At 52.6% G+C, this 27,904-nt stretch overlaps 1 protein-coding gene across 4 annotated transcripts; it reads left to right on the forward strand.

Moving 5' to 3' along the window:
* Positions 1-34: 34 nt before the first annotated feature.
* Positions 35-26,134, forward strand: TOP3A (DNA topoisomerase III alpha). 4 transcript variants are annotated; one of them, XM_042914442.1, is made up of 20 exons: positions 35-126; positions 481-705; positions 3,533-3,592; positions 4,753-4,826; positions 5,640-5,715; positions 6,865-6,973; positions 7,991-8,134; positions 8,288-8,458; positions 8,734-8,834; positions 10,459-10,533; positions 11,814-11,896; positions 12,950-13,157; positions 14,986-15,171; positions 15,363-15,492; positions 18,187-18,300; positions 18,402-18,567; positions 19,744-19,887; positions 22,408-22,530; positions 23,537-24,180; positions 25,544-26,134. In XM_042914442.1, the coding sequence occupies exons 2-20, from the start codon at positions 526-528 to the stop codon at positions 25,720-25,722; spliced, it is 2,967 nt and encodes a 988-aa protein (XP_042770376.1). In that variant the 5' UTR covers positions 35-126; positions 481-525; the 3' UTR covers positions 25,723-26,134. The 4 variants fall into 4 exon arrangements, with proteins under 4 accessions (XP_042770376.1, XP_042770375.1, XP_042770380.1 ...); XM_042914441.1 differs by having other exon boundaries at positions 114-705; XM_042914443.1 differs by lacking the exons at positions 35-126; positions 481-705 and adding an exon at positions 731-856.
* The last annotated feature ends 1,770 nt before the right edge of the window (positions 26,135-27,904 follow it).

Below are 27,904 nucleotides of genomic sequence, written 5' to 3' on the forward strand. Positions count from 1 at the left end.
TGGAGCAGGCTACCGCGGCGCCGCCATCTTGGCATCACATGACTCGCGGTGCCTTGCGCCGCGTGACCCGGAAGCGTCCGCGTAGACTTCCGAGCGGGAGAGAAAAGGATTGTGAGCGAACGACAGGTTTGGGCGGAACTTTCCAGCGGCCTCTCCCAAGGAGAATCGATTTACCAACCACTGTCGGGAAAGAAAGGAAGTGGGGCGGAGGAGCGGAAACGTACAAGGGGCCCCAGCGCGGGGTCGTCTGGGAGTTGTAGTTCGCGGTCCCGTGGCGCTCGCACCGGGCGGATGTAGCCCGAGAAGGCGGGCGGAAGCCGGAGCCTAGGGGCGGGATTCCCTGTCGAGGCCGTGGGTCCGAAGCCCCGCGGGCTTAGGGGTGGTGGCCGGGACGCGGCAGGTGGCGCTGGCTGCTTTCGGGGGCCCCAGTTCCCTTAGGGTGGACGTCAGTCAGGTGGGCGTCACCTCTGGCTTTTCCAGCATGCTTGGGCACCCGGCGGGCGGCAGCGGGCGCGGGGCCTAGGGATGATCTTCCCTGTCGCCCGCTGCGCTCTCCGCTGGCTGCAACGGCCGGGAGCCAGGACCTTGTCCCGCGCTGCCATGGAGGTGGCCTTGCGAGGCGTGCGGAAAATTCTCTGTGTGGCCGAGAAAAACGACGCGGCCAAGGGGATCGCCGACCTGCTGTCCAACGGTCGCGTGAGGCGGGTAAGGAGGCGTATTTCCGATCAGCTGTGCGGGTGAGGGAGCTGTCCCGATCACCCAGCGGGACAGCGCGGCGAGCGCTGGGAATACAGACGGAGGCCGCTTCTCCCACTTCTGGGTCATTGCAGTGGCTTCCTGTCTTCTTTTCGGACTGGTAGGCATTTAGAAGTGAAGATGCTTCACCCATGTGCTTGAAAACCTTGGCTCCTCCTTGCGCACAGCAGCGGTTCCCAAACTAGTCTGATAATCGGTACTAGCTGGGACACTGGCTATTCTGTGGGTTTGGGGTGCGACCAGGGAAGGCTGTGTCTTAACAGTATTCCCTGTGATTTGAAATTTTAAGTTATTGGGAACCCCTGTTCACAGCACTTTAATTTGGCGGTCAAGCCCTGTCCCAGCATTCCCAGCTAACCTGGCTCTCCCCATCAACGGCGCATCCCCTGGGTTCTGCGGCCCCACTGGCTTTACAGTCTGTAAACGCCTATTAAGAGGGCAGTACTACCTAGGCTATGGAATTAGAGGGAACCGCTGCCCTATTCCTACTAGTACAAAGTCACTCCCGAGAGACAGGCAAGTAAGGGATGAAAATTTGTTCTGGACACACTGGAGGTGCAAAGGAAGGGAAAGGTCAAAGAATTTGTAAAAGGTGGCATGGAGATGATAAGAACTGATCAGGAAAATCTGTCAAATAAAAGTGGATTGCGAAATGGTTTTCTGGAGGCAGAAAGCAGAAGTTCCCTGCTCTTTTCTTCTTTCAAGATCTCAAGGTCCTTAGACCTCCATTTCTAGCTCGTGGAGAGTGGGAGCAAGAGCTGAGGTTGTGTCTGTAGAGTTCCGACCTCTGGCCCCTCACAGGGAGAACTCTGATAGCTTTCTCCCTAACCTTTCACTATTCAAATTCTGGGCAGCCAAAATGACTTTATAAAACACAAGTGTGACTCCAGTAATCTCCCACTTAAAACCCACATTGCTTATCTCAATTGATGCAGAACAAACATTTGATAAAAATGTAATCCCCTTCGTGATCTTACAGAATAGAAATCCTAAAGGAGCCACAAAGAACCATCGGTGCTAATAAATATGTTCAGCCAAGTTATGGGATACAAGATCAACGTACACAAATCAGTAGCAATGAACAATCTGGAAAGAAAATTAAAAAAAAACACAATTCCATTTACAATAGCATTCAAAAGCACACTGAAAACTGCGACCTTCTTTATCTGGGTAGTTTTTTTCATGGTTTTATTTTTATATTTAGAAAGATGCATCTTAAAGAATTCTGTAGATTTAGTGGCAGCAGTATGGGAGTTCCTACAGATTACTTAGAGAAGGGACTTGTATTTTTTTTTTTTTTTTTTTTAGAGTGGACAGCACTGCAAAAAAGATCACAAAAGCAGGGGCTCCTGGGTGACTCAGTTGATCGAGCATCCGACTCTTCATTTCTTTGGCTCAGGTCATGATCCCAGGGTCGTGGGATTGAGCCCCGCGTCAGGCTCCTGCGCTGAGCCTGGAGCTCGCTTGGGATTCTTTCTCTCTCCCTCTCTCTCTCTGCCCCTCTCCCCCGCTCACATGCTCTCTCTCTAAAATAAAAAGAGAAGGAGAGATCACAAAAGCTACATTCTTGATCTATCAACCGGGTGTTTTTTCTTTCCCCAGACTCCGAAACTGCTCTAAGTTTGGCGTATCCAGTTTCCCTGAGCACCTCACCCACACATGGGATCACACATAATTGTGTGCCACCCCAAAATGGGAATTACGGGGGGGGCAAGTTTGAAATGTCAGGAAAGACATTTCACATCCTCGAGGCTACCACTGGTAGAGGAGACTGCCTCATAGAGCTCTGGTTGTGGGATCACACACATGTTATCGGACAAGTTATTTACCTGGAGAGGATCAGAACGGTGGTTTTAGACTGTTCCCAAGAGACACAAGGGACAATGGATGTGCCCCTCAGGAGTCACTTGGGACTGGACTGGGGAAACGTACCTGTAAAAGTACTTTTTTTTTTTTTTTTTTTTTACGTTTATTTATTTTTGAGACAGAAAGAGAGCATGAACGGGGGAGGGTCAGAGAGAGGGAGACACGGAATCTGAAACAGGCTCCAGGCTCTGAGCCGTCAGCACAGAGCCCGACGCGGGGCTCGAACCCACGGACAGTGAGATCATGACCTGAGCCGAAGTCGGCCGCCCGACCGACGGAGCCACCCAGGCGCCCCCCTGTAAAAGTACTTTTAATGCTGCTGTGGAGGACGGTGGGATCTATTCAGAGAGGGTCTGATTCATCCACGCTCGCAGCTAAAGAATTGCTTTATAGACTGGCTTCCAGTGCTGACTGGGGCTTGTAGGGTTACTGGATTTTAGAGCCAGAGGAGCACTTAGAGGTAACTTTATTCAAAAATAAATTGACGTTCAGAAAGGCGAGTGATTTGCCTGTGCCCAGCAGTTTTACAGGCGCAATTGTACAGCCAAAAAGTAGTAGAAGGATATGGGGAGGAGGGAGAAAGCGGGCAAGAGAATTCCATCCTAATCCTTTCTCTGCCTCTAATTTGTGACTTGACCTTGGACTCGTCCAGGCTCATCTATTCGTCGTTATATTAGCTGACCTCAGGGTTACCTTCTGGCATAAAAACTCCATGGACTGTCCCAAGCATGTGCTCGTAACTGTTTTGAGGATCCTCTTGATAACTGGCCTTAGTAATTTAGCCTAGTTTTTATCTTTAGGAAATACTGTTATTTTTCAGTATGACCACTTATCGAGGTTCTGCTTGATCTTTAGGCCGAGGAGTCATTTGTTTTCAACGCAATTTATTTATTCTTGTTTTGTGTTACAGAGGGAAGGATTGTCTAAATTCAACAAGATCTATGAATTTGATTATCATCTGTACGGCCAGGTAGGTGCTATCATATTTCTGTCCTGCAGCTGAAGTGTGCTGCTGTTAGATCCATGGGCCATTTTGGTATATGTTCCTCGAGTTTTTAGTTTTGGCTGTAAAAATAGAAGCTGTTAACTACAGGTTGCCGCTGAACTGCTTGTACCTTAAGAGTTATTTCAAGGGGCGCCCGGGTAGCTCAGTCGATTAAACGTCCAACTTCAGCTCAGGTCATGATCTTGTGGTTGGTGGGTTCGTGCCCCATGTCGGCCTCTGTGCTGACACCTCAGAGCCTGGAGCCTGCTTTGATTCTGTGTCTCCCTCTCTGCCCCTCCCCAACCCACACTGTGTGTGTGTGTGTGTGTGTGTGTGTGTGTGTGTGTCTCGAAAATAAACATTAAAAAAAAAAGTTATTTGATCAAGAAGAACAAGCCTGGCCATCATAGAAGAAGTCACTATCTTTCAAGAATAATTGTTGAGACCTAAAGATCTCTGGTTACAAATGAGTATTTTGTAATTTATAAGGAAGTCTCTTTTTAATGAAATATGGCCCCTTCTCTTTATAACAAGAAAGAAACTAAAACACAGTAGTTTGAGGAAACTTTAAATCCTATAAAAGGCATCATGGTGCTAGAATTAGAACGGTCGTTAGTTTGGTATTCGGCTTCAAAGAGATGCATTTATGTTCATTTCTTCCCAACTAGGTTTTGTTTTGTTTTGTTTATAGACTTAATTTTTTTAGAGCCATTTTAGGTTTTCGGAGCAAAATTGAGAGGGCGGTACAGAGATTTCCAATAGACCCCTGCCCCCACACATACACCCCCCCCCCCACCATGATCAACATCAGATCACCAGAGCAATGCATTCTTTACCATCACAATTGTACCTACACTGACACATCATAATCACCCAAAGTCCCTAGTTTACATTAGGGTTCTCTCTTGGTGTTGTGCGTACCATGGGTTTGGACAAAAGTAGGACATGCATCCGTCATTACAGTATCATGCAGACTATTCCCACTGCCCTTAAAGTCCTCTGCACTCCATCTCTTCCTTCCTCTTCACCTCCCCCAACCCTCGGCAACCCCTTTTTTCTCTTTAACAGAAGTTCCTCCCTTTTATTTGAATGATGTGGCAAAATATAATTGCCGAAAGACTAACTCGAATTTTGTTATCCTTCAGAATGTTACCATGATAATGACTTCGGTTTCTGGACATTTGCTGGCTCATGATTTCCAGATGCAGTTCCGCAAATGGTCAGTACAATGCCTGGGGGAAGAACTTTCTGATTATTACAGTAAGTTGTGACATGCTGCCGGGATTTTGAGGCATGTTGATCTTACTATATAACTTCTAATACCCAGATGACTGTCTTTGTCCATTCGGGCTGGTATAACAAAATGTCGTCAACCGTGGGGGGGGCTCATAAACAATAGAAATTGATTTTGCCTGGTTCTGGAGGCTGGAAGCAGGAGACCAGGGTACACGTAGACTGCTGACCTCTCACCACGTCCTCAGCTGATGGAAGGAGCGAGGGAGCTCTGTGCGTCTTCTTTTATCAGAGCATTAATCCCATTCATGAGGTACCACTCCCGTGACCTAATCGCCTCGCAGAGTCCCCACCTTCTAACACCATCACATTGGTATTAAGATTCCAGCATGTGAATTTTGAGGGGACGAACACCATGGAGACCACGGCAGTGACCTAAGGTTAACTGAACCATTGTGAATTTTTACCGTGTGTTGAGAACAAACCACCACTTTGAAGTGTTATTTTCCTTAGAATAGCCAGACCTATTTCATGTAGTCACTGTGTTACATTTATCCTATTGCAGACGTGCGTGAAAGGGCTCCAGAATTTCTTCTTAGCAGCTGCTGCTGTCACAGAAAGCAGAAAGTGCTCTGTGCAGAGGGTCATAGCCTTGCTTTTAATTCTCTGGCATTTTCACGTGGGACTTCTGTTGGGGATCCATCCGTGAGCTCACTGAGCAATTTTTTTCTTGTAAAAATGGAGGACTTTCCATCCTGTGCTGAGGTTGGATGTTTTGTGTTTTCATCCTCTTTTCTAGGCACAGCTGCAATCCCCTTGTCCTCTTTGAAGCAGAAATTGAAAAGTACTGCCCAGAGAATTTTGTAGACATCAAGGTAGGATCTTTTGGAAGACATACAGCACTGGAGTTGAACAGCTCCAGAGTGCAAAATAATTGAACAGTGACTTCTGTATTTTGAATGCATCAGAATTTAGAGATCGCGTTTCCCACCAAACTTAGTGCCATGATTTTAAAAATGATTCCTAGTCAGGGCACCTGGGTGGCTTAGTCGGTTAAGCGTCTGACTCTTGATTTCAGCTCAGGTCGTGATCTCATGGTTGGTGAGATCAAGCCCCAAGTCAGGTTCTGCACGGACAGCCTGCCTAGGATTCTCTTTCTCCCTCTCTCTCTCTGTTTCTCCCCCTCCCTGCCCCCTCAAAATAAATAAATAAATAAACATTTAAAAATTCTTCCCACTCATCGTATAAATGAGGCCACTTACTTTTTATTTGTTTATTTTCAAAGAGTTTTAGTTTTAAATAACGTCTCCACCGATGGAGAAGTCACAACCCCAAGATCAAGAGTCACAAGCTGTCCTAAAAATAAGCCTTTTTATTAGTAGTGGTTGTTTAAATAAATCCTAGGAATAACACTGTTAAATGATTAATTCTAAGTGATGAATCACTGAATTCTGTTCCCGAAACCCAATACGACGCTATGTGTTAACTAATTAGAACCTAAGTAAAAAAAAAACTTGACACGTTGAACAAGTTAAAAAACATTAATCCTAGCTTCCATCCCGAATTAGCATGGAGAGACAACAAAGTGTAAATGGTCACGTGACAGGCAAGTTATGAGTGCTCAGGGCACCTGTAGCAGTGGTCTGCTAGCTGGGAAGCCTTCTTGGGGTGAAACTCAATTAGGGATCAGTTTCGTTTTTGACCAGGACGTGATCAGAACCACGAGAGTTACAAGTGTGTGTCAGAGCTGAGGTTTAGGTCTTGTCACACTAGGGCAGGTGCATTAAACCCTCCATCTTCTAGAAGCTCACTTTCGGGTCCGTGATTCTAAGCTGGAGGGTTGTGGTAGCAGCCTCCTCATCCTTACAGGTAGTAAGAGCAGTTTCCTCAGATCGCTCCCTCTCACCAAGGCGGCGCATTCCGATAACATCACTGATGTTCGGTTTGGTCACACGTCCTTAGCGTAGAGGTGTCACCTCATGGCGACTGCGCTCTCACCGCTCTTCCCTGGCTGGGAATTTCAGAAAACTCTGGAACGAGAGACCCGGCAGTGCCAGGCCCTGGTGATCTGGACCGACTGCGATAGAGAAGGGGAAAATATCGGGTTCGAGATTATCCACGTGTGCAGGGCTGGTAAGTGACGTGGCTTCCGGGTTTCCACACGCTGGGACCACAGAAGTAGATGGTTCCCCTGTGTGAGTGGGTCAAGGCTGAGTTCCTCCTTATAGACTCTCCCCGCTGGATCCGTCAGGCCTCACCAGCAGTGTGTCCAGAGCAAGTTACTGAACCCACGGGAGCCTCAGCCTTCTGGAAAGTCAGGCCAGTCTGACACAGTTTCTAGGGTGGCACGAGGACTAAAAGAGTTCCCGAGTGGCACAGACCCCACAGCCCAGGGCTTGTTTCGCGTCAGGTCCAAGTAGATTGCCAGCTGCTTGAGAGCAGGGACTTCTTATCATACCTTTTTTAAGTATAGATTGAATATTTGCAAGAGAACGCATATGCCGTATGGACAGTACAAAGAGTAATTCTAGAATGTTGTTCATCTGCTGTATTCTTTGTATGCTGCCTGAATATTAATAAATACTCACTGAGGTGAATTTAAATGCCTTCAACGGGGCTAATGATTGCAGGTAACTTAGCAGAAGTGATGCACAGGTCATTCTCAGGCTTCAGAGAGTGGACGGTTTCTATTTTCCCTGAGTGTTTCTGTGTTGAAAGCTGTAACGACTGCTGGGAATTTAAGTACGTTAACTTTCAGGGACAGTATGTATGTCCTATGTTATTTCCGTGCCAGGACATGAAATTCCCTTGTAGGACCTTCTAATTGACAACATTTTATTTTCCCTAAACGTCTAAGAGAATGAGTGAGATTAGAATCTTGAGAGGCTCATAAGGAGAATAGCTGAAATTCACTTAAATAGCTAAAATTCACACCATGGTTACTTCTGACAAAACTAAGCTTAGCGGTTATAGCAAAGTTTCCTTCTTAGGTGGCTAGCATACTGTTAATTTCACCTAATCAGAAAATTGGGTGCCTCACAACATCTCGAAATGGCTTATCTTTCATTCAAGGTGGTTTAAGAAAAGCGAGCCCTTTATGATGGGAAGGCAGTGTGGTTTGACTTTGATCTTGGTGACTCTGTTCCACAGTGAAGCCCAGTCTGCCGGTGCTGAGAGCCCGTTTCTCTGAGATCACCCCCCGAGCCGTCCAGACGGCCTGTGAGAACCTGACCGAGCCCGATCCGAGAGTGAGCGATGCTGTGGACGTGAGGCAGGAGCTGGACCTGAGGATCGGTGAGCCACTGGCAAACTCCCCTGGGGGTCTGCGTGGCACATTGGGGGTTGGGTTATGAACCAAGAATGAGGCTTGTGTGTAGATACGCGCAGCTCGCTTTGATCTTACGGTCCACTGCTTTCTCCTTCCTTCCTTCTGTCCTCACTGCCTAGGAGCTGCCTTCACTAGGTTCCAGACCCTGAGGCTGCAGAGGATTTTTCCCGAGGTGTTAGCGGAGCAGCTGATCAGTTACGGCAGCTGCCAGTTCCCAACCCTGGGGTTCGTGGTAGAGAGGTTCAAAGCCATTCAGGCTTTTGTGCCAGAAGTCTTCCACAAAATTAAAGGTATGGCCGGGGGAGTTGTTTACGGTGTAGAACCTAAGGGCCTGGGAAGCACCAGGAGCAAAAATGGCACTAATTAAATGTGTGAGTTGTTTAGTCTTGCTGCCCTTCGTCCCACCCCATTACGATGCTCAGAATCCACTTGGTTTCCTGAATGGCCCATAATCCCAAAGCCATGTTTCCTATTCCTTTGGAATTTCAGTGCAATGTGCTTTCTTCTCTCTGTCCCATCATATGGCTTCTCTGAGTCATGGCCTTCCTGTTTGTCCCCGATACAGTAACTCATGACCACAAAGATGGTGTCGTAGAATTCAACTGGAAAAGGCATCGCCTCTTTAACCACACAGCTTGTCTTGTCCTCTATCAGCTGTGCATGGAGGTAAGAGATAGTTGGAATTTTAATGATCGAGGAAGACTGTTCTGGAAGTTCCCAGGCCACTCCTTCTGTGTTAGCAGAAGTGATCCTGCTCCCTTTTCCCACTGAACTGTAGCTTTCAGCTTGCATCTCAGGACCTCACTTTTAGGGAACCTGTAGGACGAACTCCGTGAAAATGGTACTAAACGATGTGAAACCACAGGAGCTGCAGACCTTTTAGATAAAGGCAGAAATTTTAAGAAATACATAGCTGAAATCTCTCCCTAAAGTAGAATGCTGTTAGCAGAGGTCACTCAGGATCCTCTAGACCTGTCTGGAACAGTAGACTCCTAGAGCTGGAAGGGGTTTGGACAGCATCTGGTCCAGCTCCCTCTTCCCCCGGTTAGATGAGATCTAGAAAGATGGAAGTCACAAACGAGCAAGTTAACTTCATCCAGGGGCAAATGCCAGGAAGGAAAAGTAGCGGGAAGGAACAGAGACCAGCCTGGGGGGGCAGGGAGGGGACCATTCTAGGCACGGTGGTCACGGAAGACCTCTCAGGGCCACATCTGAGTGAAGGCCAGAGTGATTAGCAGGAGACAGCCAGCCACAAGGGGGCCGGGGGGTGGGGGGGTAGAGAACACGTGTCAGTAGACAAGTAGAGAGAGCGGCCCATCAGAGGACCACAGGCCAGTCGGTGGCCGAGTTGCGACCCTCATACTGATCGTCCACCTTGTGGTGCTGCTGCTTTTCAGCCAGCACCTGACTGCTGGCTTTAACCTAGAGGCTGCACACAGTGGTGCCTGAGAGAAACTCTGAGATCTCTACTTTGATGAGTCACATGTGCTCCCGGCTGTAGCGCCCCAGCAGGTTTATTAATTGATTTGGCGAAGGGGGACCGATGACCGGTGAGCACCGGCTGTGGTGCCAGACACGCTTTATGTTACACTATCCTGTTTAGTCCTGATAGCGCCCGTGAGGGTGGCGATCCTGTCCCCGCCTCACAGGTGAGGTGGGAGAGAGTGAAGTAATTTGTGCGCACTCTAGAGCCGGTAAGGGGCACAGCACAGCTAGCTTCTAGCGTACCTGACTCTCCAGCTCCTTCCGGAGACCACCCTGCGTCCAGGAGTCACTCTGTCCACGCCTCTGCCCTTTGACCCTAGAGGTCACGGAACTACCTGGCACATCTCTGACACTGCCCATTTACCCGTTCGAGAGAGGGAAACACCCCTGTTCGCTGGGGTGCCGTGAAGATGGTCTCCACATTGGGCTTTCCAGCTTGTAGTGTACGATTTCTCCTATTTCTAACTTGGTATCATCCTGCCGTTTTAAAATGTAACACCGTGCACGTGTAGGTAGGAAACAGTGCTTAGGAGATGCACAGGCTGTCGTGTTCCGCGGGCCCTGGAAGGCACCTTGGGGCTTGTGAAGTTGCCCCTCAAAGTCTCGGTTTGAGTGGGAAGGTGGTGAGGTCTCCACCACACCGCAGGCTTCGAGCCCACCTCGCTCGAGGTGCTGTCGTGGCTGGAGCAGGGGCCTCTGCTCGTGGTGAGTGTCCTCCAGAATGGTGAGCAAAGGCTACCGCAGGACAGCTAGAGAAGGTGCGCGAAGAGGTTAACGTGGCCTCTGCTTTTTTCTGGCTCCCTAGGATCCCAGGGCAACCGTGGTAGAGGTCAAGTCTAAGGCAAAGAGCAAGTGGAGGCCTCAAGCATTGGACACTGTGGTATGTTCCAGATGACTGCACCAGGCGCTCTGATTGCCTGGTGCTGGGACCAGGTTTCGACGGTGGCCGGTGGCACAAGCATCACCCTTCACGAGGCCAAGCGGGAAAGCCCTTGGGGAGAACAGAAACCCCAAAACAGAGGCTGCTTAGTCTTTTCGTGCTTTTTTAAGTTAATAAATGCAACGTAGCTGCTTTGTGTGGGGTTTGGCAAACAGAAAGAGGAAGACACGTCCCCCGTCATCCTTACGTAATCTCTGATCCAATGTGAGCATCTCCTCTTCCTGTTTTTTCTCATACACGTGATTTTTACATTGTCGTGATTAGGATAGCTTGTCTTTTTCCGCCCGAGCATTTTTCTTTAACGTGTGCCTCATCTATGTAAACATTTTTTAAAATCTGTATTAAGAGCCTACCTTAGGACAGGGTTTCTCAACTTTTTAGACCCACGAAGAGCCACCCTGCTGGACACGAGTTGGAGTTAACTACCTTAGGAGTGCCCCTTCCCAGTCACCACCAGTCAGGACAATTCAGGGTACAGTTGCCGTCAGGATTCACCCTGGAGGTTGAACATACAGAACAAACAGGCTAAGAAACGCGTGGGGATTGGTGGGCAGTGTGGTCTTTACCTTGGGCGTGGCCCAGTGTGTGTGTGTGTGTGTGTGTGTGTGTGTGTGTGTGCGCACACACGCGCGTGTGAGTGATTTGTAGGAATGACAACGGGAGAGTTACAGACCGATTGCACAGGACAGGCATAAGTGTATTGGTCCTCACTGGTTAAATAGGCTTTGACATAGAGCCGCTGACATTGGTGGAATGTGACCAAGGGGAAGGACAACCGATTATCTCCCAGGAGTTTTTGAAGAATGGTATTCATCATCCAGAAGTTAGTAGGGCTCCAGTGGTTTTCCCAAAGTGTGGTTCCCAGACTGCCTGTATTAGAATCTGTGTATTGGCTTGCTGGTTAAAAAAAAAAAAAAAAGCAGATTTCTGGCCTCTGTCCCAGCCCTCTTCTGTCAGAATCCCTAGTGCTCAGGGCCCAGGAATCTTTTCTCTTCCTAAGTGATTCTTGCTTGTGCCCATCAGAGCCTGAGAACCACTGGGTTGGAATCTTCTTCTGCCTGGCAGGCCCAGAAAGCTTTCTTTGCTACAGTCTTTCTCCCTCTGCGTGACAGCAGCTGGAGTGACAGTGGCCAGACATTTGTGAACATGAGTTGTGTGGCTGTGTTGTGCCCTCTGACTCCCACACTGCACTCTAACTTGCCTATTGACACATTTAACAGGAGCTTGAGAAGCTGGCTTCTCGAAAGTTGAGAATAAATGCTAAAGAAACCATGAGGATTGCCGAAAAGCTCTACACTCAAGGGTAAATATTTGGGAATAGAATTTGGTGCATCTTTGTCAGGGTGAAGTATTTTATTTTGCTTCATTTTCTTTTAAAGATTTTATTTTTAAGTAATCTGTATACCCAACATGGGGCTCAAACTCACAATCTGAGATCAAGAGTTACATGCTCCACCCACTGAGCCAGGGTGAAAATATTTTAGAGCTTATGGGTAAATACAGACTGTCTAGATATCACCTGAGCTCTGAAGTAGAAGAATTTTGACATTGACTTTTCTGATAAGGAAAAGAGCCCGTTGAGTGAATTCACATCTCAGTGTTGACCTCTCAACAGTCCCCCCCGCCAGGGCCTTGGCAGGTGGCAGACCACACCTTTAGTAGTCGTTTGCCATCATAAATCATCGCGCTTCAGGGGTTGTGAACATCCCAGCACCATCCAGTGACAGTGTGGTCCATGCTGTGGACCGCTGTGGCAGCCACTCGCCACAGGTGACTATCAGGCACTTGAGATTTGGCTCGTGCGAATTAGGACGTGCTGGAAGTGTAAAATATGCTCTGGGTTTCGAAGACTTGTATGAAACAAAAGGATGTAAGTGATCTCGTTAATACCGTTTAAGTGGCTAGTAAAAAATGGTAAATTACATGTAGGGTCCACATGAGGGTTTGTTAGGCAGCATTACGCTTTCTATACCTGAAAAAAATTCGTAGGAGCACACTCTGTTGCTGCTCTCAAGGCCATGGCGGGTCACTGGCAGACCATTTATAGATCGGGCCAGGGCTGTGTCCCGGCCACACGACGGCTGGCAGCCTGAGCCTACTGTCCCCGCCTGTGCTTCCCCTATCATTTATCTTGTGGCTTCTTGGGGCATCTCAGCAAGAGAGCCTGCTGTCTCTCACCCCATCAGGGGGTCCCATCCGAGAACTTTTGTCAACGTAGGTAAGCTAGGTTGCCTTCAGTTGCGTTGGCTAGCTCAGATGGGACATTGCAGGTGCCACCAGGTGCTTTCAATCGAATTCAGTTGTTTCTAGAGCAATTCTAGCAATTTCTTTTTCTATTCGTTTGCCTTTGTTTTAGGTACATCAGCTATCCTCGAACTGAGACAAACATCTTCCCCAAAGACTTAAACCTGACGGTGCTCGTAGAGCAGCAGACCCCGGATCCACGTTGGGGGGCCTTTGCCCAGAGCATTCTAGAACGGGGCGGCCCTACTCCACGCAATGGGAACAAGTCTGACCAAGCTCACCCTCCCATCCACCCCACCAAATACACTAGCAGCTTGCAGGTTGGTTTCCCTAACTACTGCCTCCTAGAACCCAGGGGGAGGTGAAGGGTTAGCGGCACTTGAATTTACTCTGTGGGCTCTTACTTGAGGAACTGAGTGATTTTGAAATATCTCTCCATTTTAGCAAAGAAATGTCAGTGTCCGAATTCTGCTGCTTCAGTGTTCTGCTTGGTGTCCGTGAATCCCCGCCCCCAGAGCAGGCTCCGCTGTCCAGCCCACTTCCCGCTCTGTCAGACCCCCTGCAGCTTTGCCGAGCCCCCCACACGTGGACCAGGAGGTTCGCCTGCCCTGTGCCCTTGCACAACCCCCACGGAGCCTCCCACAGAATCGCTTGGCCTTCTTGGCCCCTCGTTAACTGGAGGAATCCGGCCCCCATCCTCCTCAGACTCGATGGGTTTCCATTGCCATCCTGACACTTGGACGCTGTGACACCGGCCTCTTGTCTTTGGTCCGGTGGTGGCTGCAGGGCTCTGCCGTGTGTCTTGCCTATTGTCCTTCCTCAGCTGGAGAATGAGCTCCAGGAGGGCCCTGAGGGCCAAGCTGGTTAGGCTTGTTTGACAGATGCAGGCTCGTTGCAGAGCTGAACCACATTTGGTCCTTGTTTCCTTTTTTTATTAACACGCATTGTTCTCTGGCCCTAAATGCAATACAGGTCCATTTTAGTTTAGAAAATTCAAAAGAATATGAGGAAGAAAAAAATTTAACCATTTTCTCATATGCCAACTTTTTTTTTTAATAGATGTTTGTTCATTTTTAAGAGAGAGTGTCGGAGCGAGGGAGGGGCAGAGAGAGGGGGAACAGAGGATCTGAAGCAGGCTCTGTGCTGACAGCAGAGAGCCCAGTGGGGGGCTCGAACTCAAACTGTGAGATCATGACCTGAGCTGAAGTCAGACGCTCAATCAACTAAGCCACCCAGGTGCCCCTGAAATATTTTAAAGTATGATATTTAATGATTGCATAGATGTACCATAATTTCTTTTGCCAAATCTATTTTTTTGTTGTTTATTTATTTATTTTTTTTTTTAAGAGAGAGAGAGAGAGCACACGTGCACAAGCGGGAGAGGGGCACAGAGAAAGAGAATCTGAAGGAGGTTTCAGGTTTCAAGCTGTTAGCGCAGAGCCCGACATGGGGCTTGAACCCACGAACCGCAAGGTCATGACCTGAGCCAAAGTCGGATTGCCAGCCAACTGAGCCACCCTGCTCATCTGCAGGGTGCAAAATCACCCCTGCAGAAAGCACCGCTGCAAAATCTGTTTTTTAAGATTGCTTTCAACTTTCTGAGACATAATAACCATTGACCTTTGTGTAAATATCTGTGTGGACCTTTCGTTTCCTTTGGATCCATTCTTAGAATTATTGGCTATGAGTATGAGCATCTTACGGGCTTTGACAGATTGAGCCTCGCTCAGTCCTTGATTACTTCACTGGTAGAAAGTCCCATGAACCTTGTGAACGTGATGGTGTAGGGCTGCTGGCTGTAACTTTACTGTGTCTTCTATACAAGGGATCCCTTATTAGTTTATTATGTTTTTACCTTGTCTCCTCCCTTGGTGGGGTTTATGTCAAAAGAAGCACCTTTCAGTCTGGAAGGGAGGATGCCTTCCTTGCTTATCCTCACCTGATTAGGGTTGTGTCTAAGTCCACAGCACACAGCGGGTATGCCCAGCGCTCCGTGCTGCTGCGGGGGCTACGGGAGCCACGTGCCCTGTTTCATGTGGAACTTTGGGCCGGAAGGTGGCCTCGGCCACGTCAGACTACTGGTGGTGCTGCGATCCTTGAGAGGCTATCTTCTGGAGGGAGTTTCAGACCCTTTCTCTTTCTTCCTAGGGAGATGAGCAGCGACTGTATGAGTTCATCGTTCGTCATTTCCTGGCTTGCTGCTCCCAGGATGCTCAGGGGCAGGAGACCACTGTGGAGATCGACATCGCTCAGGAACGCTTCGTGGCCCACGGCCTCATGATTCTGGCCCGAAACTACCTGGATGTGTACCCATATGACCGCTGGAGTGACAAGGTACTAAAGCACAGGCCCGGCCGGAGGCCAGAGGCCACGTCTCACCCCGTGGGCCTCGGGGAAAGGGGAAGACAGCCGTGTTCCCGACCCCAGTGCCGTCTGATGGAGCGGGGCCACGTTCTTTGAAATGGAAGTTGTCTTTTGCCTAAGTGCCACGCGGAACGATCTGACGCTTCTGCTGCTCTCCGTAGACCCTCCCCGTCTACGAGAGAGGCTCCCGCTTTCAGCCCAGCACTGTGGAGATGGTGGACGGAGAGACCAGTCCCCCCCAGCTGCTCACCGAAGCCGACCTCATCGCCCTCATGGAAAAGCACGGCATTGGTCAGTAGCGGCTCCAGCGCCCTCCGTACGGGCCAGGCACCGTGTCTCTTCTGGTCTTTGCCACGGCTCTAACGTGGCCATTGTATTCTTCACCCCCTTTGTAGTGAAGTGAGGCTTAGAGAGGTTAAGAACCTTGGTCTGAGTAAGTCCGCACCTGGTGCTCTCAACCACTGCTTTACAGCAGCCGAATGAGGACATCGATGTGTCCCAGGACTCGGGGGCGGTGCGCTGGGAGCACCCTGGCCAGGTCCTGTCCGTGGACTCAGGATATTTGGCCCACACAGGGATTCGCTTCTATTTTGAATAAGTTACCAACATTTAAGGCCTGAGAGATTCCACATAAAAAATCCGTGTCTTCATCTTGCGAGGCGTCGGGTCTGGCAGCCCGCCCCTTCGCGCCCAGAAATGGAATTGGAGTTGAATTGGAGTGGTGGCTGTCCCTTCCCCATCGCTCACACTTGGCTCCGCTCTCCGCTCGTTACCTGCCAGGCCCCTGCGGAGTCTGAGTTTGCTGCCCTGCGGCTAGCCACACGCGGCCGTGCCCTTGGTGTTCCTTAAAGCATTCCTCGTAACAGTATGGGAACTGGAAATTAGGTTAAAAGGAAACTGGGCCAGAACTGGCTTTCCCGGTAAGCCCCGTGGCCCAAGGTTTACAGGTGGGTCCCTCGGGACAGATCTGCCACCCCTCGTCAGTTTTCGTCACGGCTCTGTGGATGGTCTCCGGCAAACCTAGTTCAGAGGGGCAGCGGCACGATGGAGAGGGAAGTGGATGGAGGGGAAGTGGGAGTTCCCTGGGCGTATTCCTGGGGCACAGCTGCCCGCCCTGGGGCACAGCCGCCTCACTACACAGTGGGTTTTGTAGTCCTGGGACTTAGGAAGGAGTGCCCTCCTGGAGTCCTCTGGCCATTGCTATACTGTCCGCAAAGTTGCAGGGTTCGCTAAAATTAAAGTTAGTTCACCCATCAGGATTCACTCATTAAAAATCTGAGGCTTCCACAGCTAGACGTTGGTCTAGGCCCCGGAGACACAGACAGGAATCAAGCCTGGTCATTCCATTCCCCCAAGGGCTCATCTAGCCGGAGAAAGAAATCAAAGCAACACTTAAGTCCAGCCCGATGGGCTCTGGCAGGGAGCGGGCAGGGGCCTCAAACCTCATAGGAAGAATTCCTGGCGAGTGAAGGCAAGCCAGGCACCGGCCGAGTCTGCAGGAGGACGGAGGCACAGGGAAGCACATGGCACTGTGGCCGGGGGTGTGCGTGGAAGGTGAGGCTGGGAAGATGACTTGAGCCTGACTGCGGGGCCGGCGTTGCCTGCCTAACGAGCTCGGGTGTTGGCCTGTGGCTAGCAGAGCGCAGTTTAAGATTTCTGAGGAAAAGAGCAAAGACTTATTTTTTTATTTTTATTTCTTTTGAGAGAGAGTGAAGGAGGGGCAGAGAGAGAGAGGGAGGGAGAGAATCTCAAGCAGGCTCCACACTGTCAGTAGGGAGCTTGATGCGGGGCTCGATCTCACAAACTGAGATCACAACCTGAGCCGAAACCAAAAGTCGGCCACCCAGGCGCTCAAGAGAGCTACGTTTTTTAATATGTTACCAGCTTAAAAAAAAAAAAAAAAAAAAAACAAAAACCTAAAAATGTTACCAGCTTTGTTGAGATATAATTCACATACCCCACGCTTGACTGATGTAAGACGTACAAATCAGCGTCCGGTATATTCACAAAAGCGTGCAACCCTCCCCACGATTAAACTTAGAACGTTTTCATTGTCTCAGAAAGAAACCCCGTGCCCATTAGCAGTCACACCCCATCCCCCCTTCTCTCCAGTCCCTCCAGTCCTGGGCAACCACTCCTCTTTCTGACTAGAACGATACGGAGTGTGGCCTTCTGTGACCGGCTTCTCCCACTTAGCGTGTTCTCAGGGGTCACCTACACTGTGGCGGGAATCAGCACTTCTTTCCCTCTTGGCTGGTGCTGTCCCGTTGTGCAGGTACACCCCGGTTTGTTTATCCATTCCTCAGTCGATGGACTTTTGGGTCCTTCCCGTTTGTCCCGGTGCACATTTGTGTCCAGGTTTGTGTGTGGACAGTTTTCGGTTCTCTAGGGTGGATAACCTAGTAGAATTTCTGGGTCCTATGGTAACTCTGTGTTTACCTCTTGAGGAAGTTCTGGACTGTTTGCCGTGGCGGCTGCACCATTTTACGCTCTGGGAGCAACGCTTGAGGCTTGAGGTTTCTCCGTGCCCTCGCCAACATTTGTGGTTATCGGTGCTTTTTGGTTATACCCATTCAAGTGGGCGTGAAGTGGTACCTCTGTGGTTTTGATTTGCATTTCTCTGATGCCAGAGCTACATTTGCAGAGAACCCTTTGGCCACAGCATAAAGAAGGGGTGGGTGGAGGAAGCAGCCAGAAAGGAGGAGACCGAGCACATTGCCCTGATGCGGATGACATGACGTGGGCTCCAGCCGTGGCTCTGCCACATGGAGCAGAGGACAAAGACGCAGGAGTTGTGAAGCTGACACTGACAGCTTAAGTGAGGAAGTGGATGCGAGGGAGAAGTGTGGTTTCTGCGTGGGCCGGAGGCGAAGGGAGATGTCTTACCGAGAATAAGAAGTCCAGGCAGAGGAAGGTGCCCGCAGGACCCGGGGGCGGGGGGGGAAACGGTCTGCATCACCCCGAGTAACCAGGACTGGCTTTCAGGTACTGATGCCACTCATGCGGAGCACATCGAGACCATCAAAGCCCGGATGTACGTCGGGCTCACCCCGGACAAGCGGTTTCTGCCCGGGCATCTAGGCATGGGGCTTGTGGAAGGTAAGGAGGAGGAGCTCGCGGGGGTATTGGCGGAGCCGCGTAACTAAAGTCCCCGAAGGTGTCGCCCGGGGCCACGTAGAACACCGCTCTTGCCCCTGCAGGCTATGACTCCATGGGCTATGAGATGTCCAAGCCCAACCTCCGGGCTGAGCTGGAAGCTGATCTGAAGCTGATCTGTGAGGGGAAGAAGGACAAGTTGGTGGTTCTGAGGCAGCAAGTCCAGAAATACAAACAGGTTTTCGTTGAAGCAGTGGCCAAAGCAAAGAAGTGAGTCCGGGTCCGACTTGTGTGCGCACGCGGTCATTTGGCTCTGCCTCCTGGGCCGTAACCTCTCCCTGGGCAGCGGGAGCGGGTGGGGGTGATTCGGCAGAAACCGGGCGGCGCGCCTCCTCGCGCCTCGTGAAGTGTGCGCGGCGGGTGGTTAGATGTCCTCGGGCCAGTTCGTCACAGCCGGCGGTGTGCCTGGCAGGGCCGTCCCCATGCAGCTCCTTCCCCTTTGGGCTTTCCTCCCGAGGGTTCCCCTTCCCCTAGAGCTTCGCCAGCATACAAACGGTAATCGGAAAGACCTGGTCCCGTCGTGCCAGGCTGTTGGCGCCAGATAGAGACGCCATTCTCTTGATTTTAATTGTCCTGAGTTAACAGGCAGCACAGCCGTGGGGCAGGAAACCTAGTGCTGGTGTAGGACACGTTTGCTCTGTGGAGTATTTCTTGGAGGTGGCCACGCAGCAAGCGGCACGTGTGCATGTTGTTAGACGCAAACCTGTTTTCTACCCCGTGCCAGTTTGGCAAAGAAGCGGATGAGCCAGGGCACCCGGCGGGCTCTGTCGGTAGACCATGTGACTCTTGATCTCAGGGTTGAGTTCGAGCCCCGTGTTAGGTGTAGAGATTACTTAAAAATAAAATCTTAACAGAGAAATGGATGAGCTAGTTTATTTATTTTTAATGTTTATTCTTGACAGAGAGAGAGAGAGACACAGGGCATGCGTGGGGGAGGGGCAGAGAGAGAGGGAGACACAGAATCGGAAGCAGGCTCCGGGCTCCGAGCTGTCAGCACAGAGCCCGACGCGGGGCTCGAACTCAAGGACCGCGAGATGATGACCTGAGCTGAAGTCAGACGCTCAACCAACTCAGCCACCCAGGGGCCCCAGGATGAGCTAATTTAAATGTAAATCCAGACAGACAGACACTTCTGGAGTGCATGCTAGGACCCTGTGCAGTTTTGTTTGGTGCGGGGCTGGTGACAAGGCAAAAGTACCTGCCTGTAGCTGGATCACTCCCGGGAGCTGCCAGGAGCCAGAGAGGAGCCAGGGCCGCTTGGCCAACACAGCTCCGTCTGCCTCCGTTCTCCGCATCAGGCCTGCGGCGAGCAGCCCGCCGGTTCCCCTGGTCACACTCATGCTGTGCGCACATAAGAATATCGTAAATGTTTTGCTCTTTCTTCAGATTGGACGAGGCCTTATCCCAGTACTTTGGGGAAGGGGCAGAGGTGGCCCAGCAAGAAGCCATCTACCCAGCCATGCCAGAGCCCATCAAGAAGTGCCCGCAGTGCAACAAGGACATGGTCCTCAAGACCAAGAAGAGTGGCGGGTCAGTGCCAGACTTGTCCCCGCCGGTGCTCACCCAGCACTTGCTGGGTTGGCCATACAGCCCCCTGCAGGGCCCTGTCGTTTCACTTCTGTGTCTGTCTTTGTTTGTGTATTTATTTATTAATGTTTATTTTTGAGAGAGAGAGAGAGACCGAGTGCTAGTGAGGGAGGGGCAGAGAGAGATGGAGACACAGAACCCAAAGCAGGCTCCAGGCTCTGAGCTGTCAGCACAGAGCCCGACACGGGGTCGAACCCACAGGCCGTGAGATCATGACCCAAGCCGGAAGTCGGCCGCTTAACCGACTGAGGCACCCAGGCACCCCTCTGTGTCATTATTTAAAGGCAGGCGTGCTGCTGCCGGCCCCTGCACTAGGTATTGGAGGTAGAAGGCTAGCTGACAGGGACCCGGCCTTGGAGTCGTGACATGACCTGGGGTCCAGAGGAGGTGGGGGATGACGGCAGATTTGCGTCCCTTGTGGATCAGACGCCGCCCACTCACCGTGTGGAGGACGGTGGAGAAGCATGAGCTGAGGACCCCGTTGGGTCTGAGTTCAAATCTCACTTCTGCCACACACAAGTGTTGTGCCCCAGAGCAGGTTACTTAACTACTAAGCGCCAATTTTCCATAAACCTGGGGCGGTGGGGTCTACTCTGGGAAGGGTGAGGGTTTGGCATCATGGGTCAGAAGTCTAGTAGCGCAGGGCCTGACGTGTTAGAGATACTCAGCGGCACTGCTTTTCTTCTTCCGGTTTTGGCGCTGATTTGGACCTGGACGTGCCACATCCCTTCTCACTCTTAGTGCAGCAGTGGGTAGGCAGTTTGTCGCGAGGCTCCCCAAGCCGGCCCCGGGCCGCTGGCAGGTGTTCACAGCAGGAGTGGGGAATGGAGACGGTGGCCGTCATTTATCACGTGCCATCCCTATGGGGGGCACGATGCACGGTCCTCGACGTACATTCTGGACTCCGTAACCACACAGCAGGGTGGTGTTTTTACCTCAGTTTCGTACGGAGTGGAGGCTGAGGCTTTGTGGGCTGAAGCGACTTGTCTACAGCAGGCAGCCCTGGGGAGCGGGAAAGGCAGAATTTGATCCCAGGTCTTTGCGGCCCTTCATTCCTTCGCCCCCTTTGGGCTGCAGCCGTGTGCCGCCTCTGTGCTGCCTCGGGAGCGGGTGGCATCCCCGACTACTGACCCGTCACTGGCCTGGGCGAAGAGAAGGCCAGGCCGGCTCTCAGAAACCAGAGGCTAATGGGCCCAACTTGGCAGTGGGCAGCAGGTGCACGCATACGAGCCGGTGCTGGTACAGGCTTCGCCCAGTGCGGACTGCCACATGCGAGGGCTTAGTAAGTGCTGTGCTGTGAACTCTGAAGTTCTCCGAGTGCTTGAGTCACCGGGGGGGGGGGGGGGGGGGGGGGGGGGGGGGGGCGGGGGGGAGGCGGGGGGGTCTGGGGATTGTCTTGTGGAATTTACCGCTCCAGGGCTTATCTGACAGTCGCCGTTTCTCGGTGGATTAGCTGTTTGAATAATTGGGGTTTGGGGTTTGGTTAGTTTTCCCCTGGTCTGGTCGTACCCAGGCATGCTCAAAGGACATCGTAAACTGTGTGCACGTTGGCTAGTCCAGTCCTAAAGTTTCGTGGCTGGAAGCTGTAAGGAATTGTTGGCCAAGGGGCACCTGGCTGGCTCAGTCGGACGAGCACACAACTCTTGATATCCGGGTCGCGAGTTTGAACCTGACGCTGGGTGTCAAGATTACTTAAATAGATAAAAACCTCAGAATGATGTGGTGCAGGTGTCCAGAGTAAAAGCTCTTCCGTCAGACAGATAGGGTTCTATTCCCAGCTCTCTTACTCACCGCATGTGCATCCTTGGGCAGGTTTCCAGACTGTTCCCCACCTCAGTTTGCCCCACTGTAAACTGAGCGTGTCAACGGTTTCCATCAGAATTGTCGTGTGGACAAGTTGGGGAAGGTCTGAGAGCACACAGCCCGGAACCTGAGCAGCACCTGAGCAGAACCCTCAGGTCGTGGCCTTGCTATGGCCCGGGTTGGTCAGTGGGTTGTTTTTTGGTTTTGTTTTATTTATTTGTTTTGAGAGAGAGAGCGCGGGCATGCGTGCAAGAGCATGGGGGAGGGGGAGAGAGAATCCCAAGCAGGCTGTGTACTGACAGTGCAGAGCTCAACTCGGGGGTCGACCCCCCGAACTGTGAGATCGAGACCTGAGCTGAAACCAAGTCAGAAGCCTAACTGACGGAGCTCCCCAGGCACCCTGGTTTGGTGCTTCTAAAGAAAGCAGAGTCAGCAATACGTATTTCTTTTTTTCAGGAAGATGGGAGATAAATGCAGGCTAGTTTTTCTCATTTAGTACCAGCGACTGTGTATCCATTTACGTGTCCTTCAGGAAAATCAAGATCTCCCTTAATCGACTGAGGAAAAGTCTCCCTGCCAGATGGGCGACAGTCTAGGAATGTTTATTTCCTGCATGCAGTCTGGTGGCTCCTGCCTGACCCTGCTCCCTCTGCCCTCCAGGTTCTACCTCAGCTGCACCGGTTTCCCAGAATGCCGATCGGCCATGTGGTTCCCTGACTCTGTGCTGGAGGCCAGCAGGGATGGGACTGTGTGTCCGGTTTGTCAGCCGCACCCTGTTTACAGGTGAGCTGGCCCCTGAGTCGGCTGCAGGAAGAGCACAGGTGGGAGGGAATCTCCCGCGACTTTCATTCCTAGACCGCTGCGTGGCCGGGGGCGAATCGGTGCTCTCAGCAGCAGCTGGGTTGGCAGTCCTAAATCGTTCTGTGTCCCTTCCCTTTCCAGCTAGATTGCTGCCAAGTAGGGCATGGGGAAGAGAATTCGTGTGTCAGCTGTGGCTTCCAGGCTCCTCCCAAAGGCCCAGAGCCCTCGGGTAGAACCCGTCCTCAGACCTTTTGGCCATAGGACCCCTTACACTGGTAAAAATCATTGAGGAGCCCAAAGAGCTTTTGTTGTGGGTTAAGCTCATCAATAAGCTTATCAATTTAGATTAACTTATCTAATTAATTAACTTATCTAATTAACTTAGGTTAAGCTTATCGGTAAGCTTATCAATTTAGATTAACCATCTAAGTTAAAGTGGAGGCATTTAAAGACACATGTATTAATTTTACAATGCATACACTGCATACTGACATAAATGGCATGTTTTTACTTATTTCCAAAGCAGACCAAACAAAACAATGCATTGTTTTCCATTTCTCTAAGTCTAATGTCTGGCTTTAGATAGGACTCCGGCCTCTGCTCCAGGCAGTGTGCTGGGCCCGTGGCATGGGCTGTGGCCTTTGGCAGAGTCGCATGCCTACAGCAGGGAAGAATGACCGCTGTAACTTCCCAGCCTTGTAACAAAATGCCTTGAAAGGGCCCAGGAGCCTCCAGGAGCCTGAGAGCCGCTGGTGTTACGGGAAGTGAACCTTTCAGAGACTTCTGTATTTTGGCGGTTAATTGGGATCTTAGATTTCCCCTGCCTCCCCCTCTGCCCTCGTGACAGCTGGATGGGCTAGCGGTTGGCAGGTGGCTGGCGTGAGCTCCTGGGGCACCGAGGAGAGGCCCAGGGTGGGCGCGGCCCTTTTCGGACCAGAAGACTTACAGCTGGTGGTTCCTGCTTTCACTCACCTTCTGGCCTCACTAGGTTGAAGTTCAAGTTTAAACGTGGCAGCCTTCCCCCGACCATGCCTCTGGAGTTTGTGGGCTGCGTCGGAGGATGTGATGAGACCCTGATGGAGCTCCTGGACCTAAGACTCTCACGGGGCGCCCCCAGAGCCAGCCAGCCAGCCAGCCAGCCCTCTAACCACCTGCAGGCTAGCCAGTCCCTGAACAGAATCGACAGCGCCCCCCGGGCCCTGCCACCACCCGCTGCCACTGGTGAAAGTGACTCTGTGACCTGCAACTGTGGCCAGGAGGCCGTGCTGCTCACCGTCCGGAAAGAGGGTCCCAACCAGGGCCGGCAGTTTTATAAGTGCAACGGTGGCGGCTGCAACTTCTTCCTGTGGGCCGACAGCAGCCCCCCGGATGCAGGGGGGCCCCCCCCCTCGGCACCAAGACCCTCAGGTGGCGCGGCAGGACGCCCGCCTGGCCCGGGGCATCGCCGGGGTGGGTTTGGCAGACCCGGCGATGACAGCGGAGAGGGCACGTCGTGCCTGTGCAGCCAGCCCAGCGTCACCCGGACGGTGCAGAAGGACGGGCCCAACAAGGGGCGCCAGTTCCACACATGCGCCAAGCCAAGAGAGCAGCAGTGCGGCTTCTTCCAGTGGGCGGACGAGAACGTGGCCCCAGGTGAGACGGGACGTGTAGCCGGGCCAGGGCTCTGCTGCAGTTCGCACGGCGTCCACCTCCTAGAGCAAGGGCGGCCCCTGAAGGGAGGGCGGGGCAGCGGTGGGCCCGGCAGGTGCGCGGGGTCTTCATGCCAAATTCAAGGCCGGCTGCAGCCCACAGAGCTGCCCACTGCGCACCCGGCACTACGCTAGTCACGCTATCTGTGCGTCTTCCGCCCCCGTCAGCTCAGCACGTGCTCACACTTGTACAAACGGGGCAGCTGAGTCCCAGCGAACCGCCTCCGCTGGGGGTCGCACCGCAGCACAGCCCGAGGTCGGCCGGACCGCTCGGCTCTGCGCTCCTCTAGCCTCGGTAGGCTCGCAAGGTCCTTGTCTTCAGCTGCGGAGCCTGGCCCTGGGGATGTCTAGGAACCTGCCCAGAGTTACATGGTTTGGGCCCGGTAACTGGGTCTGGTGAGAACCACCACCCAGACGTTGGAGCAAGGCAGATCACGCGCCCGGAGCCACTTGGAAGCGGTCCCGCCCACCCCAGTGCGCGGCAGAAGCTTAGTTGGTACCTGAGAATAGCCGAAAGGCCTGTTGTCGGGCAGAGCTGGTCCCAAAGCCTAGCTATAGAACCTTGAACGAAGGGCCCGGCCTCACCGCCTCAGTTTCCTCGGTGAGCTGGGCACTTGCCTACCTTCCTTAGGGTTCCTGTCTCAGAAGAGTTTAGTTAAGTCTCAGACGGTGATTCTAACACACGTTGCCAGCTCTGCTTGTACAGGAAGAACCTAGAAGGCTGGGGAAGGCGCAGGGGTGGCTACCAGTGCCCGAGGGGGCTGGAGGCAGCCACTGCCACGACAGACTCGGTTTGCAGTGTGTGAGAGGTGGTCCAGGAAGTGGTGTCTGACGTCCAGGCCAGCTGACCAGTTGTCCCGGGTGACACAGGGCGCTCCAAACTAAGAGGCCCATATGAGGGCTGGAGGAATCCAGAACTCCCGTTTCCTGGCACGGACGGTGGGGAGCAGGTTGTTGGTCACAGGCCTGCTGGGTTTCGCTGCTTCTCCAAGTGACCTCAGGCCAGTTGGCAGGATGTTGCTTCTGTAAAGAAGGCCTGTGTGAAGTGACAATAGTGCCCTCCTTATCAGGATAGTGATGGTGGGCCAAGGCCTTCAAGGACACAGGGTCCTTTAGGGAGTGGTGTCGGGGCAACGGAAGGGGGGGGACACACCGTGTGTGGCGAGGAGGGAAGGGAGCCTGGCCTGTGGGCGGACGCGACCATACAAAGGCCGGAGGGACGCCCCCCGCCCAATGCTGGGACCTGTATTTCTGGCCACTTCTGTGTGTCTGTTCCAAAGTCAGCCTTCCCCTGACTCTTCCCACAGGGAGTCTCGGAGTCCAGACCTGGCCAAGAGACAGGGGCAGAATCCAGGGGCCAGAGGCCAGAAGCAAAAGAGCCCGGGCCACTTCCTCAGACACGGGCTCCACGGCCAAGAAGCCCCGGAAATGCAGCGTTTGCCACCAGCCTGGACACACCCGTCCCTTCTGTCCTCAGAACACATGAGGCAGGGGAGGGGAGAGAGGGCCACGTCCTCACACCTGCCCCTTCCGTCTCAGGAATAAGCTGTTTTCACCGGGACCAGGCTGCCCTTCGCTGCCCTGGAGGCTTTGCGGAAAGTGGCGGCTTTTGGAGTCTCGCCGCCTGTCGTGCTCGGGAGTCCGGATCCGGACCGCTCTCTCGAGAAGTCCCGTCTCTGGTGGACAGTGGCTCCCCGCCTGGGCTTCTTGCTGCTGGCGCCGCAAAGCATTTACCAGCGGGGTTGGTGCGTCCCGCGCTGTGGCTCCAGGCAGCCTGGAAGGGGCTTCGCCCACAGACATTCTGAGAAGGGGATGGGAGTGGCTCTTGTTCTAGAATTGTGTCCGTAAAAGCGGCTCCCACAGCTCGTGTGCCTTAATAAAGAATTCCGTCCCTCTCTTCTGGTGGGTGTGGTGCAGTGTCCAGTGAACGGTGGCAGAAACGACAGACACAGACGCCAGCCAGTGCTCGGGGCGACCTCTCGCCTGTCTCTGGCCCCCTGCGCCTCTCTTCCCGGCCCCTGCCCGTCCTCCCTGTCCACACGGCAGGCAGCGAACCCAAGCGCTCCCAGCCCCACAAACGGCCTGCCCCGCAGAGCAGAGACACGATACGAGATTCCGGATGCTTCCACGCTTCGCAGAGGTGGCCGTGTCCCCGGTCTGTCTTTACAAAACCCTCTGATACATAACCGTGTGGTTTCTTTCACTGGTTAGAAGATAAGCAGAAACGGGGTGTGAGTTGCCCAGAGTTGCAATGCTAGTAGGTGACGAAGTGAACTCCCCTTGGGTTTTGGACTCCTGGCCCTGTACCGTTCGGTTTGACTGACAACTCCGTTCCCTGCCTGGATGGCAGCGGGCAGCGTTTTTGTAAGAGCAGAGGGTGGCCCAGAGTTGCTCGTGGAGCCTCCGGGCGGCGGGGTGGGTCACGGCCCTGCTGTTGTGTTTTATTCCCCTCCCCCCAGCTCTCGGCAACACCAGTCTACTTTCCGTCTTGATGGTTTTCCCTGTCCTGAACATTTCTTATAAATGGAATCACAGAGCATGCGACTTTCTGTGGCTTCTTCGACTTAGCGCGTCGTCTTCCAGGTTCATCCACAAGCGCGTGTCAGTACTCGTGACCGGGTGATATTCCGTCATGTGGATGAACCACACTGTGTCCCTCCGGGCAGAAGTTGACGGACATTCGGTCCGTTTCCACATTTTGGCTCTCGTCAATAGCGTTACTATACGCTCAGGTACAAGATTTGAACATCGTGGGGTGCCCGGGTGGCTCCGTTGGTTAAGCATCCAACTCTGGATGTCAGGTCAGGTCCTGATCTCGGGGTCGCGAGTTTGAGCCCCACTTTAGGCTCCGCTCCGCGCATGAAGCCTACCTAAAAAAAAAAAGACGCGACACCCTGTTCTCAATTCTTTGTGTGCACACCTGGGACTGGACCTGCCGGCTCTCCGGGTAATTCTGTGCAACCGCCAAGCGGTTTTCCACAGCAGCTGCCCCATTTTACGTTCCCGCCAACAGCGCACAAGGGAGTTCTCCGCATCCTCGCCAGCACGTATTCTCCTCCTTTGGATTATTATTTTATTACCCATCCTAATGGGTGTGAAGTGTTCCTGTGGTTTTGACGCGCATTTTCCGAACGGCCGTTGAAACACTACCGGGTTGGACTGTCCCCGGGTCAGACCTGGCTGGGGTGCTGACTCTCCACCAGCCTGTGGTGCCTCCCCGGACTTGTGCCCTAACTGCTGAGCCGGAGAAGCCTCGTCCGTAACAGGGTGATGGTACGCACCTGGGGGCTCTTTGGCGGGAGGGCAGAGCCAGGCCTGACTGGCTGCAGTGAGAACGTCACCAGCAGAACCCTCGGGGGAGTTTTCCAGGTCCCTTGATGGCCTGCTCAGGCTGGCAGCGTTCAGGCAACAAGAAATTGATCTGTCCCCCTCTAATGGTGCCTGGAAAGGTTTGGACCCCCGTATGGACCCCCACGTACAGCTTGTGCGGTGCAGGGCCGAGGCGAAGACCACCCCAGCTCGCTGAGTCCTGGTTGCAGCTGAGCACTGGGCCAGGCGGATCACGCGCCGTGTTAATCGGCTTCCCAGCCTCCCTGCGAGGCAGCGCCTGCTGCCCGCCTGATGGTGGAGATCGCGGCCCAGATGGGGACCTGCTTACCCCTAGAAGC

This window comes from Panthera leo, chromosome E1 (genome assembly GCF_018350215.1).
Source record: "Panthera leo isolate Ple1 chromosome E1, P.leo_Ple1_pat1.1, whole genome shotgun sequence".
In the NCBI taxonomy this organism is placed as follows: Eukaryota; Metazoa; Chordata; class Mammalia; order Carnivora; family Felidae; genus Panthera; species Panthera leo.